At 40.7% G+C, this 18,301-nt stretch overlaps 1 protein-coding gene across 5 annotated transcripts in view; it reads right to left on the reverse strand.

The window, feature by feature from the left end:
• Positions 1-18,301, reverse strand: part of LOC135100445 (uncharacterized) — a 73,634-nt gene that overhangs the window by 12,412 nt on the left and 42,921 nt on the right. For 4 of the 5 annotated variants that reach the window (XM_064003340.1, XM_064003339.1, XM_064003337.1 and 1 more), the window contains 2 exons: positions 15,254-15,454; positions 1,146-14,260 (listed from right to left, as the gene is read on the reverse strand). In XM_064003340.1, the coding sequence (XP_063859410.1) occupies positions 15,275-15,454 (180 nt within the window). In that variant the 3' untranslated portion in view covers positions 1,146-14,260; positions 15,254-15,274. Of the gene's footprint in view, positions 1-1,145; positions 14,261-15,253; positions 15,455-18,301 lie in introns of those variants that run through there. The other variant, XM_064003338.1, reaches the window with a different exon arrangement.

The raw sequence follows: 18,301 nt of genomic DNA on the forward strand, positions 1-18,301 counted from the left end.
CACAAACACACACACTACATAAATGAATTGATAGACACTCTGGTCGCACTGGATTTCATCAGTATAACTTTTGTTTCATTTACCTCATTTTCCCATTTTGTTAAGGAGGCAGAGTCTGATGAGGTACATACAACATGAGAATGTGTGTAATTTATAAAAAAAAATATAAATAAAGCACTATACATTGAGTAAGATGAAAACCAGTGCCCTGATGACTAAAAAGTGCCTGAAGGTCAACATCTCTAGACTAGGCCTGTGCTTCTCATCCACACGAGCCTTTAGTAGTTGTAATTAAGAGATGTACAGTATCCTGATAATATGTCTGGTTGAATTTAGTAACTTTTATACACTATTTCTTATATTGTGTATAAAACTCAAGTATTCAGAATTTATGCTTATTCAGCACCTCCAAATTCCTGCAAGCACCAGTTAACTGAGGTTTTACTCTTTGTGTATATCTATCTATCTATCTATCTATCTATCTATCTATCTATCTATCTATATATATATATATATATATATATATATATATATATATATATATATATATATATATATATATATATATATATATATATATATATATATACATACACACACACACAAATATCTATATATCTATCTATCTATCTATCTATCTATCTATCTATCTATCTATCTATATATATATATATATATATATATATATATATATATATATATATATATATATATATATATATATATATATATACACACACACACACACACACACAAGATTTTTTTTGCATAAAGTATTTGAAGATGTACAGATGGCTTTGTACTTGTTGAAGCAGTTTTCCTACCTATATTTCTCACAAAAGCAACATGTCATCTTTTCATGTCAGCTGTCATTGGTTAGAGCTGCCTCTGATGTGAATCTTAAGCCTGCCTTCTACCTCTCCCCTTCCACATCCCCATTCCCATTTCTTCCCCCACTCCCATACTTTTCATGCCTTCTCAATCCCCATCCTCTCTCTCTCTCTCTCTGGCAATGAAGCTGATACCATAGAAATAAAATCTCTCTCTCTCTCTCTCTCTCTCTGTCAATTATATTTATTTCATAAAAAAATAAATAAAAAAAATAATACCCCAACACCTATGGGTACTTTCAAATGACAGTCCAGTTATTAAAAAAAGGTGGGTATAATTTAATCTAAGTTGTCACTCAAACTCAGGATACAAGAGGTAGGATAGCATCTTGTAGCATTTATTTCTCTAACACCTTCCCCCCATCCCTTTCTCTCCAGAAGCTAATTCATAATCCCAAGGGAATGATGACCTCTCACCACCCTCCACCTGTGCCACACATGATGTATTTATTTAGTTGTGACATAAGGGAGATGAGTGAAGCTCATACTGTCCCATCTCCATAACTGTTTTTATCCAACTTTTCCTTAAAGTCATAAATATTTGTAGCACACACCACTTTCCCTTCCAGTCCATTCCATGCCTCTATGCTTCTATGAGAGAAGCTAAACTTCTTTATGTCCCTTCTGCAGGTGGTTACTTTTAGTTTCCTTCCATGTCCTCTTGTTTCTCTTTCATTCATTATAAAGAGATGTTCCCTATCTAGTTTTTCCATCCCACTCAGCAATCTGTACAATGCAATCAAGTCACCTCTCTCTCATCTCTTTTCTAAGGTTGCGAGTTGCACTCTAGCTAGTCGCTCTTCATGTGACAAATCTTGCAATTCTGTTATCATCTTCGTTGCTGCTCTCTGTTTTCCTTCCAACTTTCTTATGTGCTTTTTTTCATGTGGTGACCAAATTACCAGTGTATTCTAACCTTGGACATATCATTGTGGTGATTATTTTCCTCATCATTTCTACATCCAGATAAGCAAAGGCAACTCTTATATTTCTTAGTAGGCTGAGAGTTTCACCTGTTATCTTAATATGTTTTTCTGGTAATAAATTCTCTGAGAAAATCACTCCCAGATCTTTTCTCTTGTTGTCTTATTTATTGTTTCATTCCCCATCTTATAGTTATAGCTACACCTGTTACTTTTTCCAAATTCCACCTTTTTACACTTACCAGAGTTAAATTCCATTTGCCATCTGTTGCTCCACTCCCACACCTTGTCTATATCTCTTTGTAGTACTTTACAATCTTCAGTTCCCTTCACTCTTCTCATAAATTTTGCATCGTCAACAAAAAGACTCACATAGCTGGATACATTCCCCACCATATCATTTACATAAACCGCAAACATCATTGGTGCCAACACTGACCCTTGGGAGATCCCACTTAATAATGAGCTCCACACTGATGTCTGGTCCCTTATTACAGTTCGCATCTCTCTGTTTCTAAGGAAATCATCCATCCATTTCAGCATTTTTCCATTTACACCACCTATCTTTTCCAGCTTCCACAGCAGTCTATTATGTTGCACTTTGTCAAAAGCTTTTCTTAAATCTAGATAAATACAGCCTGCCCAACCATCTCTCTCTCCTGTATGATATCAATCACTCTTGAATAATAAAATAATAAATTAGTGACAAAAGATCTCTCTTTTCTAAAGCCAAATTGACAAGTTGTGAGAATGTCCTTATCTTCCAAAAACTTGGTCCATTTGTTCTTTATAATCCTTTCACATATTTTTGCAACCACACTCGTCAGCGAAATCAGTCTATAATTTAGTGGGTCTTGTGTGTCTCCTCCTTTAAATTTAGGTATGATGTTTGCTCTTTTCCAATCCTGTGGAACTATTCCTTCATTAACAGAGGTACATATGATGGTATGTGATTTATCACTAAGCTGGTTACTGCATTCTTTTATTACCCATCCCGACACTCCATCCAGTCCTGTGGGCTTTCTCACATCTAATGTTTAGATGTTTTCATCAATTTCCTTTTTTGGTACTTGAAATGCCTCTATTTTTCCATTTTCACGTATGCCCAATTGCCTTACGAAATTCTTTTTCCTTTGTAAAAACTTCCTTAAAGGTCTTATTCATCACTTCTGCCATTTCTTTTGGGTCTTCATAAACCACTCCATCAACCATTAGCTTTCCTATACTCACTTTGCTTTTCAGTTTACTATTCACATATCTATAGAAGAGTTTGGGCTCATGTCTAAACCTGTCTATTATTTTTCTCAAACTGTCTTTGTTCATCCCTCAGGATCTTCACATAATCATTTCTTGATTGTTTGTAATTATTCCATTGGTTAATTCTTTTACTTTTCCTCCATTTTTTCCATGTATCCTCTTTCATCCTTCTTGCTGCTTTGCATCTTTTATTAAAACACTCTTTTTTTACCAGCTATTACTGCCTGCTTTTTAGGCATAAACTTTTTTCACCTTCTATATACATTTTAAGAAATTCATCCTACTTCTGTTGGACCCTTGTAGCCTTATGGAACATATCCCATCTCTCCTCTTGAAAAAAATTCATGTTATCAAAGTCTGGCTTCCAGTAATTTAATCTCCCAGCATAGTGTTCTTCATTCCTTTGATTCTCTATTTCCTCATTTATATTGAATTCTATGGTAGCATGGTCGCTTTTGGCTAACGGACACCTTGTGTGAACATTCTCAATTTCTTCTGGTTCCTTACTAAATAACAGATCTAGTCTTGATGTTTCTCCATCTTTTCCAAATCTTGTATCACCTTTTATCCATTGAGTTAATATATTATCCACTGCCAGCTGTAATAATTTATTTCTCCAAGATGATTCTGTTCCCTCCGTGTACCACTGTTCCCAACACACCTCCTTACAATTAAAGTCTCCCATCATGATCAATTTATCACCACTTAGCACTTTCTCTATCCAGGTCACTGTGTCTTTTATCATTATTTCACATTCTTCATTTGACCAGACATTGGTTTTTTGCTGGTACGTACATCACTACATATTGCCCTTTTTTGCCTTGTGTATTTTCCACTCCTCTTGTACCTTTCCCACCACTTTGTTTACTATATCTTTCAGCTCTTTCTCTCTTACAGCTTTCTTGATTTCCTTAATTTCCTTAACCCGAAAGACAATTATACATTTCTTTTTTGTCAACTGTCTCTCTTACAAGAGATTCACTTGTCTTGATAACATTTACCACCTTTTGCATTATTTTGGCCTCATTTAATTGTTGTTCTATTATTTTCTCAAAGTTTACTACCTCTCCCTGTATGGTCTCTTGCTCACTCATTTGTTTCTCCAACTTATCTACTTTCCTCTCAAATTTTACCTTATCTCCTTCTTGGAGCTTTTTTCATGCATCTTGCCTTTCACTTAATTGCACTACAGTTTTGGCACTTCCTTCCACTTTCTTACTGCATTCCTTAATTTCTATCTCCAGAGCACTGCACTGATTTCTTAGCTCTATGTTTTTGGCTCTCAATCCCTTCAATTCTTTAATTTGGCTTACCTGGGTCTCTTCCACAGCTCTGAATCTCTCCATCAGTTTTTCCATGTCACTTTCCAGGGCCAACACTCTTCTTTGCCATAGTTTTGTGCTAACCTCACTATCACCAGCACAAAACCCCAAGAAGTTGCGTTATCCAGCTGCTGACTCGTTGCTCGGCGTAAACAAACCAGTTCAGTTCGGCTCCATTTTTCTCTTCTAATTTCCTTTCAACTCTACTTTTAGAATTACCTCTACCTTTTTCCTATTTCATTATGGGAGGTGCTAAGATCCAAGACGTCATGAGGAAAGTCAAGGAAGAAGTACAAGAAATGGAAGAGAGAAGCCTGCTAGTTATCCAAGGAGGAGGCAACAACTTAGTAGAGACAGGTGCTGAAGAGACAGTAAAGGAAGTGATAGAAGCAGTGAGGGCAGCAGAAGAAAAGAAGTCGTGTGTGGCTGTGGTGGGGGTCATGCGGCGCCCACGGGAAGGAATGCAGTACGAGAAGGTCAGAAGAGAAACGAACCAGAAGATATGCATGGAACTCATGAAGGTCAAGATGGAATGGATGGTAAAAAAGGGCAACGTGAGCTTCCTAGACATGGATGGGACCCTTGACCAGGACAAATTGTTCGGGAGAGACGGGGTCCACCTCAACCACAACGGGAATGAGAGGCTAGGACGTCGACTGGCTGAGTGGATGAGGGCGAGGCAGGTGTGTTGTGTGGACGAGGCATGATGAAGAGGACCCACTGATGTCAGCGAACATGGAAGAAAAGAGACTAACCAGGCAAGTAAATGTGTGAAGATTGGCTGTATGAATGTGAGAGGATGGGGTGTGGGCAAGTTTGAGGATGTACGTAAGGAGCTCAGGAAGTGGAGGTTCGACTTAGTTGGGCTCACTGAGACTCACCTGAGAGATGATGTATGAATGGAGGGATGCAAGTATCTTATGATTGGAAAGAGGTGTAAGGCACAGGAAACACTGGGAGGAGGCGTAGCCCTACTCTACAAGAAAGAAGAGGACTGAAAGTAGAGGAGATTGATGTGGGGGAGTGTACAAGTAGTGAGGATGTGCTTGCAGTCAGAGTGGAATGCATGGATGGTCGTGGCAGACCAGAGAAGGTGGTACTGGTGGTAGCGTACATGACTATCATGGGTGAAAGAGCAAAGAGGGAAAATAGGAGGAAGTATGACATACTTAAGAAAATTGTGAGAGAGCATGGAAAGGAGAGAGTGCTAATTATGGGTGACATGAATGCACATGTGGGAATACTGGGGGAACAGGTGAACAGGAATGGTGAAATGCTTGGAGAGTTTGTTGATGAACTGGAGCTGGAAAATCTGAATGTTACTTTGGCTGAGGGGCGTGTGACTTGGAGTGTAAGAGAGCAGGAATCGGCAATTGACTATGTGTTGGTGAATGGAAGAATGCGTGAAATTGTGTCGCATATGTGGATAGATGAGGATGGTTTGGTTGATATTGTGTCTGATCACAACATGCTGGTTGTGGAGTGCTTGATGCAGGGTGGGAATGAAGTGAAAGTGGCAAGTAAGAAAAAGAAGTGGAGACTGAGAGATGTAGGGTGGGAGAACTTTCAGGTTGATCTGAGTGAGAGAAGCTGGGACGACAAAAGTGTGCATGATGTGGAGCATCTGAATGAGAAACTGGTTGAAGACGTTAGGGGTGCTGCTGAGAACCAGATAGGGTTTGTGAGAGTAGGTAGAAGAAAGAATGTGTGTAAACCTTGGTGGAATGATGAAATCAGAGTGGCTAGGACGGAGCGAAAGAGAATGAGTAGACAGTGTAGATGGCTGAGGAAAAAGAGGTATGAAAAAGATGAGGCAGAGAATGAGAATCAGAATGCATGGGCAGCGTATGTGAAGCAGCAATGGTTGACAAGATGAATGATAATGAATGCTAAAGTGAAGAGTGAAAGGAGTGTGATTCAATCTTTAAGGGAGAAAGGTATGGAAGGTGGCCGTGAATGGTACAAATTCATGAGAGGTGAGAATATGTCAGGTAGTGTTGGTGTGGAGAGGCTAAAAGTGGAAGGTGTAGTTATAACAGAGAAGGAGGGAATCAGGGAGGCAATCAAAGGGTTCTGGGAAGAAGTAGGTGGGGTAGGTGAGATGTTTAGTGTGAGAGAAGGATGTGTAACACTGGAAAGGAAGAATGCAGATGAACTGGATGAAAGAATCAGTAGGGATGAAGTGGAGAGGTGTGTGAGAAGGCAGAAGAATGGCAAGGCAGCAGGTCCAGATGATATACCCTATGAGTTCTACAAGAATGGTGGGGAGGTAGTGATAGATAGAATGACTGAATTATTCAACCAAATGTGGGATGAAGAGAGAGTGCCAAGAAAGTGAAATGAGAGCTGAGTGTGTCTGTTGCATAAGGGGGGATTTAAGAGTAAGAATGAGCTGAAGAACTACAGGCCAATTGCATTAGTGAATACAATAGGTAAAGTTTTCAGTGCAGTGTTGAATGAGAGACTGTGTAAATGGATTGAGAGAGCTGGAGTGCTGGGTGAAGAACAGAATGGTTTTCGTAGGGATAGGAGAGCTGAGGACAATATGTTTGTGGTGAATGAAATGATTGAGAAGAAAAAGAAGGATGGGGGTAAATTGTACCTAGGTTTTCTGGATATAGAGAAAGGTTATGATAGAGTGAAGAGAGAAATGCTAGGTAGAGTCTTAGAAAAGATTGGATCGAGTGCAAAGATAGTTAACATAATGCAAAGTATGTATGTGGACACAAGAGCTAGATACAGACTAGGAGACATAGAAACAGACTGGGTGAAGAGTGAGAGAGGAGTTAGGCAGGGCTGTATATTGTCACCAACCCTTTTTAGCCTGTATACAGAGGAACTAGCAGCCAGGATGAGAAGAATGAATGTAGGGGTAAGTGTGGGGAATGATAAAGTATGTGTGCTCCTTTATGCAGATGACGTAGTTGTTATGAATGAATCGGCAGATGAGCTTCAAAGTTTGTTGGATGTGGTGGATGGCTATGGTAAAGACTTTGGAGTAATGTTTAGCAGTGAGAAAAGCAAAGTAATGATTGTGAATAGGTCAGAGGATGAAAGTAATGTGGTATGGAGACTTGGAGAGAATGAGTTAAGACAGGTGCAAGAATACAAGTACTTAGGGATGTGGATAAGTCCTAGTGGGTGCGCAAAGGCAAAGAATGAAAAGATAAGTATGGTAAACCAGTGGGTAGGTCGATTGGGAAGCGCGGCAAGGATGAGAGCAAGTAAGTATGATGTGTTGAGAGAAATGTGGAAGAGTATGGCTGTGCCATGTATAATGTATGGTATGGATGTGATTGCATGGAATGAAAGTGAAATTGATAAGTTAGAAGTAGGCCAGAATAGAGTAGTAAGGATGGCACTGAGTGCACCGAGGTGCACAGCAGTTGAAGCCTTGAGAGGTGACATGGCATGGAGCACCTTTAAAGAAAGACTCACAAAAGCCACACTTAGGTACAAGATTAGGCTTGAGAGAATGGATGATGCAAGAATAGCAAGGAAGGTGTACCTGTGGAATGAAAGTGGAAGCAAATGGAAGAAGATATGCATGAGAATGACAGACAGGAATGGATTGCAAGTTGTGTGGGTGATAAGAATGGCTGGGAGGAATCAAAATGAGTGTGAATGGGTGGTAACAAGAGGAGGCAGAGTGGGAGCTGAATGGGATCTGAGAAAATGGAAGAATGAGATAGACAAAGAAGTGAAATGTGTGGGACTGAATGAATGGAAGAATGAAATGGAAAGAAAGAAGACCCTGGAATGGTACAAGAAGAAAGAGGCCCCAAGGTATGAAAGGTGGTATGATGGAAGCCTGGGTGGTGATCTCTTCTGAGCGAGGGCACTGTGTATGGATGTGAATGCAAGGAGTTACAGGTGGTCTGAGTCCAGCAGCAAAGTGTGCCAGATGTGTGACATGGGAGAGGATGAGATGGTGGAACATGTGGTGCTGGAGTGTGTAAAGTATGCCAGAGACAGGAATGAGATGATGCAAGTGATACTGAGTTAGGGCACGATAGGAATGAAAGAGTGGAGAAGACAGGAAAGGAATGGATGGTGTTGTTGCTGTAGAGAGGCGAATGAAAGGATGATTGAGGTGGTGAAAGAGTTTCTGGAGAGAATGTGGCGTGCCAGATGTATGAACAATTAGGATAGAGGATGCTGTTTGTTTCTCTTTTTTTTTTTTTCCCTTCTACAGGAGTTGCTGATCCAAAGGCCTGGCTCAGGAGTGATCCTGTGCCACCTGTACCATCAAGATCAAGATCAAGAACTGGCTTATCTTGGTGATCTGATTGTTGCCTTGCTGGGACTCAAAATCGGCGGTGTGTACAAGTGGCTTTGCCTTGCTCTCTGAGTTTTCTCTGAGTTTTGTGGTTTATTTTCTCTTGCCTGTGTGCTGAAATACCCTGAAAATGGTGATGAGCGTGTGTGGTTCATGCGAGGAGAGTGTGGCGAACAGGCAAAGGGCTGTGGTATGCGAGAGATGCATGGCCTGGTTCCATGTAGCCTGTGTGGGCATGAGGCAGGCCAACATGAAGGCGCTGGGGTTCGAGCTTCTGGTGTTCCTCTGCAGGGAATGCCTGAGCAAGAGCCTCAATGAATGGAGGAACCAGAATGAAGAAAAAGAAGAGAGAGTGGAGCAGAGCACCCAGACAGAAAACCTGATGAAAGAGGCAGAAGCACAGACGACAAAGACTGAAGAGAGAAAAGACCAGCAAGAAGTGGTGGAAGTGGCCAGAACAGACAGATGCCCAAGGAAGAAGAGAATGGTAATCAAGAAAGCCCCAGTACATGTCATTGGAGACAGCATGGTAAGGAAGACTCCCGACTTTGTGAGAAGGGAAATTGAGTGCACCAACATGGGAGGTGCTAAGATCCAAGACGTCAAGAGGAAAGTCAAGGAAGAAGTGCAAGAAATGGAAGAGAGAAGCCTGCTAGTTATCCAAGGAGGGGGCAACAACTTAGTAGAGGCAGGTGCTGAAAACACAGTAAAGGAAGTGATAGAAGCAGTGAGGGCAGCAGAAGAGAAGAAGATGTGTGTGGCTGTGGTGGGGGTCCTGCGGCGCCCACAGGAAGGAGTGCAGTATGAGAAGGTCAGAAGAGAAACGAACCGCAAGATATGCATGGAACTAATGAAGGTCAAGATGGAATGGATGGCAAAGAAGAAGGGAAACGTGAGCTTCCTGGACATGGATGGGATCCTCGACCAGGACAAATTCTTCGGGAGAGACGGGGTCCACCTCAACCACAACGGGAATGAGAGGCTAGGACGTCGACTGGCTGAGTGGATGAGGGTGAGGCAGGTGTGTTGTGTGGATGACACATGATGAGGAGGACCCACTGATGTCAGCAAACATGAAAGAAAAGAGACTAACCAGGCAAGTAAATGTGTGAAGATTGGCTGTATGAATGTGAGAGGATGGGGTGTGGGCAAGGAGCTCAGGGAGTGGAGGTTTGACTTAGTCGGGCTCATTGAGACTCACCTAAGAGATGATGTACGAATGGAGGGATGCGAGTATGTTATGATTGGAAAGGGGTGTAAGGCACAGGAAACACTGGGAGAAGGCGGCGTAGCCCTACTCTACAAGAAAGAAAGAGGACTGAAAGTAGAGGAGATTGATGTGGGGGAGTGTACAAGTAGTGAGGATGTGCTTGCAGTCAGAGTGGAATGCATGGATGGTCATGGCAGACCAGAGAAGGTGATACTGGTGGTAGCGTACATGACTGTCATGGGTGAAAGAGCAGAGAGGGAAAATAGGAGGAAGTATGACATACTTAAGAAAATTGTGAGAGAGCATGGAGAGGAGAGAGTGCTAATTATGGGTGATATGAATGCACATGTGGGAATACTGGGGGAACAGGTGAACAGGAATGGTGAAATGCTTGGAGAGTTTGTTGATGAACTGGAGCTGGAAAATCTGAATGTTACTTTGGCTGAGGGGCGTGTGACTTGGAGCGCAAGAGAACAGGAATCGGCAATTGACTACATGTTGGTGAATGGAAGAATGCGTGGAATTGTGTCGCACATGTGGATAGATGAGGATGGTTTGGTTGATATTGTGTCTGATCACAACATGCTGGTTGTGGAGTGCTTGATGCAGGGTGGGAATGAAGTGAAAGTGGCAAGTAAGAAAAAGAAGTGGAGACTGAGAGATGTAGGGTGGGAGAACTTTCAGGTTGATCTGAGTGAGAGAAGCTGGGACGACGAAAGTGTGCATGATGTGGAGCATCTGAATGAGAAACTGGTTGAAGACGTTAGGGGTGCTGCTGAGAACCAGATAGGGTTTGTGAGAGTAGGTAGAAGAAAGAATGTATGTAAACCATTGTGGAATGATGAAATCAGAGCAGCTAGGAAGGAGCGAAAGAGAATGAGTAGACAGTGTAGATGGCCGAGGAAAAAGAGGCATGAAAGCGATGAGGCAGAGAATGAGTATCAGAATGCATGGGCAGCGTATGTGAAGCAGCAGTGGTTGACAAGACGAATGATAATGAATGCTAAAGTGAAGAGTGAAAGGAGCGTGATTCAATCTTTAAGGGAGAAAGATATGGAAGGTGGCCGTGAATGGTACAAGTTCATGAGAGGTGAGAATATGTCAGGCAGTGTTGGTGTGGAGAGTCTAAAAGTGGAGGGTGTAGTTATAACAGAGAAAGATGGAATCAGGGAGGCAATCAAAGGGTTCTGGGAGGAAGTAGGTGGGGTAGGTGAGATGTTTAGTGTGAGAGAAGAATGTGTAAAACTGGAAAGGAAGAATGCAGATGAACTGGATGAAAGAATCAGTAGGGATGAAGTGGAGAGGTGTGTGAGAAGGCAGAAGAATGGCAAGGCAGCAGGTCCAGATGATATACCCTATGAGTTCTACGAGAATGGTGGGGAGGTAGTGATAGACAGAATGACTGAATTATTCAACCGAGTGTGGGATGAAGAGAGAGTGCCAAGAAAGTGGAATGAGAGCCGAGTGTGTCTGTTGCATAAGGGAGGATTTAAGAGTAAGAATGAGCTGAAGAACTACAGGCCAATTGCATTAGTGAATACAATAGGTAAAGTTTTCAGTGCAGTGTTGAATGAGAGACTGTGTAAATGGATTGAGAGAGCTGGAGTGCTGGGTGAAGAACAGAATGGTTTTCATAGGGACAGGAGAGCTGAGGACAATATGTTTGTGGTGAATGAAATGATTGAGAAGAAAAAGGATGGGGGTAAATTGTACCTAGGTTTTTTGGATATGGAGAAAGCTTATGATAGAGTGAACAGAGAAATGTTAGGTAGAGTCTTAGAAAAGATTGGATGGAGTGCAAAGATAGTTAACATAGTGCAAAGTATGTATGTGGACACAAAAGCTAGATACAGGCTAGGAGACAGAAACAGACTGGGTGAAGAGTGAGAGAGGAGTTAGGCAGGGCTGTATATTGTCACCAACCCTTTTTAGCCTGTATACAGAGGAGCTAGCAGCCAGGATGAGAAGAATGAAAGTAGGGGTAAGTGTGGGGAATGATAAAGTATGTGTGCTCCTTTATGCAGATGATGTAGTTGTTATAAGTGAATCGGCAGATGAGCTTCAAAGTTTGTTGGATGTGGTGGATGGCTATGGTAAAGACTTTGGAGTAAGGTTTAGCAGTGAGAAAAGCAAAGTAATGATTGTGAATAGGTCAGAGGATGAAAGTAATGTGGTATGGAGACTTGGAGAGAATGAGTTGGGACAGGTGCAAGAATACAAGTACTTAGGGATGTGGATGAGTCCTAGTGGGTGTGCAAAGGCAAAGAATGAAAAGATAAGTATGGTAAACCAGTGGGTAGGTTGATTGGGAAGCGCAGCAAGGATGAGAGCAAGCAAGTATGTGTTGAGAGAAGTGTGGAAGAGTGTGGCTGTGCCATGTATAATGTATGGTATGGATGTGATTGCATGGAACGAAAGTGAAATTGATAAGTTAGAAGTGGGCCAGAATAGAGTAGCAAGGATTGCACTGAGTGCACCGAGGTGCACAGCAGTTGAAGCCTTGAGAGGTGACATGGGAAGGAGCATCTTCAGAGAAAGACTCACAAAAGCCACACTTAGGTACAAGATTAGGCTTGAGAGAATGGATGATGCAAGAATAGCAAGGAAGGTGTACCTGTGGAATGAAAGTGGAAGCAAATGGAGGAAGAGATGCATGAGAATGACAGACAGGAATGGATTGCAAGTTGTGTGGGCGATAAGAATGGCTGGTAGGAATCAAAATGAGCGTGAATGGGTGGTAACAAGAGGAGTCAGAGTGGGAGCCGAATGGGATGTGAGAAAATGGAAGAATGAGATAGACAAAGAAGTGAAATGTGTGGGACTGAATGAATGGAAGAATGAAATGGAAAGAAAGAAGACCCTGGAATGGTAGAAGGAGAAAGAGGTCCCGAGGTATGAAAGGTGGTATGATGGAAGCCTGGGCGGTGATCTTCTCTTCCGAGCGAGGGCACAGTGTATGGATGTGAATGCAAGGAGTTACAGGTGGTCTGAGTCCAGCAGCAAAGTGTGCCAGATGTGTGACATGGGAGAGGATGAGACGGTGGAACATGTGGTGCTGGAGTGTGTGAAGTATGCCAGAGACAGGAATGAGATGATGCAAGTGATACTGACTGAGTTAGGGCATGATAGGAATGAAAGAGTGGAGAAGACGGGAAAGGAGTGGATGGTGTTGTTGCTGGGACTGTGTAGAGAGGCGAATGAAAGGATGATTGAGGCGGTGAAAGAGTTTCTGGAGAGAATGTGGCGTGCCAGGTGTATGAACAATTAGGATAGAGGATGCTGTTCATTTCTCTTTTTTTTACCCTTCTACAGGAGTTGCTGATCCAAAAGCCTGGCTCAGGAGTGATCCTGTGCCACCTGTACCATCAAGATCAAGATCAAGATCGCAGAGCTGCTAACTATGCGTCCTTCCAGCTTGGCTGCTCGTGTGTGTGTGTGTGTGTGTGTGTGTGTGTGTGTGTGTGTGTGTGTGTGTGTGTGTTTATATATATATATATATATATATATATATATATATATATATATAGAGAGAGAGAGAGAGAGAGAGAGAGAGAGAGAGAGAGAGAGAGAGAGAGAGAGAGAGAGAGAGAGAGAGAGAGAGAGAGAGAGAGAGAGAGAGAGAGAGAGAGAGAGAGAGAGAGAGAGAGAGAGAGAGAGAGAATGTAGAAACAAGGAGGAAATGGGGATGGGAAGGCAAATATGGAGTAGGGTTTACAAAAGGAGGTGTGGCTTAATCTGCAGGTCATAACTTCTGGCCAGTGATATTTACTTACTAAAATCCCTTGAGCTGACCAATTGCTTCAGCTTCATCAAATCAGAAGCCATCTATACATCAATGTATTAAAATAAAAAAGCAAATATATTATATCTACTTTGCACTAAATAATGGGATACACCTCCCTCCAATGTTAGCATGTATGCATATAAATACCCAATAGGTCCTAACTTCACCTGTTACTCCTCACAGTGAAAAAGTTTGATGGGAGGGTAGACATACTCAAAGAAAAGGAAATCATTACAATCCAGAAAAAAAAAAAAAATAAAAATAAAAATAAATAAATAAAGAATAAAATAAATAAATAAATGTTTAAGCACTCTTATAATACTTAGTATTGTTGAGCTTGTCATTTGTAAACAAATTTTATATCTTACACTATCTGAGATTTATCCTTGCATGCATCAAAGGCATGAAAATTTTTATTTTTTGTACACTTGGTAATCTATATACATTTTCTAAAACACAACAAAAAATTTTGTAGAACAACTCACTAACATTCTTTAATCACAACTTAAGTTATTGAAAACATTGTAGATTTCCATGGAAGTAATGCGTGATACAAGTAGAAGTATTTTGTCATCCATTTCAAATCACAGTGAACCTGCAGATATAAGAGTATCATGTTATGACTGAAATAAGCAGAAAATACAAAGATACCTGCTAAACCCTAGCAATAATGATCATGGACAAACTTGATCCCCAGTGTTTTGAAACAAGAGAAAATTAATAAGAGCTACCCAGGAAAAATATATCTGTATATCTCTGACATCTGAAGCTATCTGTATATCTCCAACATCTGTTCCAAAGAACTCCTCCAAAAGGGATGATCATGACAGAGATCTCCACGATAGAACCCAACCACCTCAGAGGAGAGCAGCTAGAAAACATGCACAAAATCTATGGCAACAGCAACCCTAGACATAATATGGATCTAAAGCCAGCAGCTTTCACCTCACTCTCACTACCAGGTCACCATCCATTACCAATAATTTCAATAGTTCCCAGACAACCTAGAGATTTATATCAAATGGGAGCATTATAAGGACATGGATCCTAGACAAGACTTTCCCACCAACTAGCCACTTTTTGAGTACTCCCCAAACCTGAACTTATCCATGCCAGTCACTGCTCACCCAAAGAAATTAAGCTGCCTCTAAAAGGTAAATTAAAGTTGCACCTATTAAGTTCCATGACCACTTGAAGGACAGAAAAATGGAAAAAAAAGATGAGTGGCTTTCCAGCCAGCACCACCCTTGAATAGAATTTAGAAGATAGAGAAATAATACATAAAAAACTGTGATGCGGAAGAAAACACCAACTTCAATTCTGGGAGAGACCAACCATCACCATGTGGAATGATACACATAAAGGCCCAGTGCATTTTTGCCATCCTCAACTGTACTAATACTACACAGAAAACTCTGTAGTACTAACTATACTGATACCTACTTGAGATTCATTGCATCAAATATAATCTGGTCAATTTGTACTATAAACGTATGTGATGAGACTGCCACATTCCTGCACCAAATGCTATAGTATTTGCTTTTCCATTTACATTACATTAACATTAAAGGCAACTGGTATATCTTACCTCGACTCAAACATTTTGGTTTTACTCTGTGTATAAATTGCAGTGAGCAATGGAATACATTGTGCACACTGCATTTGTTGAATTCTCTTTATACTTTGCATCATTTTCATCCAGCCTTGATCCAATTACTAGATTTCGAAGGTTGCAGTAGTTGACCCCAAAGTCTATTACTGCATATGATGCTGTTGACTCACTGAATGCCTAAAAGAGAGAAAAAATGTCAGATACAGAAATTTATAGATTTTTAAAAATTAATTACATATTAAGCTAACATCCCAATGAAGGTTATCAGCCAAGACAAGGCGCCCACAAATACACAAATAATTTATATGTATCAATATACGAGGATGATTCTCAACAAAGGGAGGTGGCAACTATTTTTGGAAAACTAGTGAAGAAAGAATTCCCAGTTCTCTTATTGTGTCCCATTTAGTAACCATTTATGAAGTCAATAGAAAATAGCAGCACTATTCTTCCAACCAGACTAAAGAATGTACACTCATGCCTTCTCCTTACCACATTGAGGAAAAATACAAACACACACACACACATACACGCACACACACACACTGTCATGGTGGATATAAAAGTCAATGCAAACAGGCGCTCCTAAAAATCCAGCCATCTATGTTGCTGAGAGCTGCCCTAGTGGAAATACAGAGGTGAGAGTTCACGCTGGTTTTATTCGTTGCTGTCCCATCTCCAAAAGTGTTTTGTAGAAAGGAGTTAAATTGTTATAATGAGCGGTGAAGAAGGGGCTACTTCGGTCCCCACTATGTTGTTTACACCAACAGGGACTGTCCCGAAGGTGAGATAGAGAGACTTCTCGGGATTTGGGAAAGAAGACCGAAGAGTCGGAGAAGCAACGATGAGGAGAATTATCACCCTGGAAACCGAAATGAAGGAAATGAAGGATAGATCTGACAAGATAGTTGAAACTGATCACCAAGAAGGGGGTGTGGAAAGGTGCAAACGATGATCTACATAAAAAACTAATGATATATGAAAAGAAAGCAATGGAATATGAAGGCAAAGTGGAAGAGTTAAACGTAAAACTGGAAAATTGGAAGAAAAACAAGAGGAGGAAAAGATCGATTTTTGGAAAATTGTGTAGGAACAAACAAAGGTAAACAACACAAAAGCTAACAGAAAAAGTTGTTCAAGTTATAAAACAGAGAGAAAACTTGGTGAGAGACACTGTGGATAAGAAAAAACTGTTGTGGTATTCGGCCTGAAGGAAGAGTGTACACCTCAGTGGACTGAAAGAGAAAAGAAGGAAAAGATATGTGTGGAAAAATTAGTGGGGAGATTACAAGAAGAAAAAGAGCTGACTGGAGAGATTGAAAAAATTAAAAGATTGGGTAGATATGTTGAGGGTGGACAGCATCCTATGAAAATAAGGTTTAGGTCACAAGTGGCAGCTGAAGAAACACTGAGTAAATCCTGGAAACTGGCCAAGGTGGAAGAATACAAACAAGTGTGGATAAAAAGAGATAAAACCAGAGAAGACAGAGATACTATAAATGAACTAAGAAAAGAAGCAAATGAAAAAAAAAACAGAAAACTATCAGAGGTGGAGAAAAAACATTTCTTTTTGGAAGGCCATGGACATGAGGTTGAGAAAGTGGTACAGGAGGGAAGTAAATGCGGAAGGGGAAGACCAAAAGTAGCATACATGAACATAAATGGACTAATGTCGGCAGTGTTGGAACTAGAAGACTATTTAAAAGAGGAGAAACCAGACATCATGGGAATTGTTGAAACTAAATTGGCAAGTGAAGGGGATATGTTAAATAATGGTGAAGGAAAATACAACCTCTGGATGAGAAATAGAAAGAATAAATGGGGAGGAGGTGTGATGCTTCTAGTTAGGAAGGATTTATTAGCAGAATCTGTCACATATGGGGTGGAGGAGGCAGAAGTATTGAAAATAAGCTTAAGACAGAATACTGAAATATACCATAACGTTGTAGTGACTTATGTTCCTATTCCAACTCTTGGAGAGAGGATGAATATAAGAAAATGCTTGAGAACACAAGGACATGTTTGGCAGAGCCGCTTGAGGAAAATGAAGATATACTCCTGATGAAGGGCTTTAACTGCAAAGAAATATTTTGGGAGAATTGGACCACAGAAGGCAGTGAGTCATCATGGGGGAACAAGCTACTAGACCTGGCTGTTGAAAATTTCCAGACACAATGGGTTACCGATGACACAAAATTTAGGGGAAATGAAGCACCTTCAAGGCTCAATCTAATTTTCACCAAGGAACAAGAAATAATACAAGACTTTAAATACATAAACTCAATAGGAAAAAGAGATCATGTGCTGATTCAGTTCAGTTATGGATAATAACCTCAGTGTAAGGAAAGAGGACCACAGAAGAGAATGGCTAAACTACAGCAAGACTAACTTTGGACAACTTAGGAAGTATTTCAGTGAAAAGAATTGGAACATAGTTATTCAACAGGAGGACATAGAGGAAAAGTGGACAGCTTTCCTGGACATTTATAATAAGGGAGTAGAGAAATGGGTACCCAAATGATCAACAGAGAACCTTTTCAAAAAGGATTGGTACAATAGATGTGCAACAGCTAGATTGGAGAGAGAAAAAGCATGGAACAAGTGGAAGAACAAGAGACTGGACCTGTGGAAGAATTATATAAGGAAGAGGAACGAATATGTCAAAACTCACAGAGATGATCAGAAAAAAAATTTGAATAGAATGTTGAGGAGAAATGTAAAGACCAACCAAAATCATTTTATAAATTCATCAATAGAAAATTAAAGAGTAAAGATGAAATAAGGATGGTAAAAGCTGGAGAAGAGACAGTGGTTGACCCAGAAGAGGTAGCTGAAGTGTTTAACAGATACTTCCACTCTATGTTTACTAAGGAAAATTATTTCAGAGGTGAGAGGACAGCGTTAGAAAAGGGGACCGACCTAAAGGAGATTAAAATATCAGTAGAAGAAGTAAAAGGTTATGTTGGAAGACCTGGATGTAAGGAAATCAATGGGTCCCGATGGGGTCTCGAGTTGGATTTTAAA

Source organism: Scylla paramamosain, chromosome 5 (genome assembly GCF_035594125.1).
Source record: "Scylla paramamosain isolate STU-SP2022 chromosome 5, ASM3559412v1, whole genome shotgun sequence".
Taxonomy (NCBI): domain Eukaryota; kingdom Metazoa; phylum Arthropoda; class Malacostraca; order Decapoda; family Portunidae; genus Scylla; species Scylla paramamosain.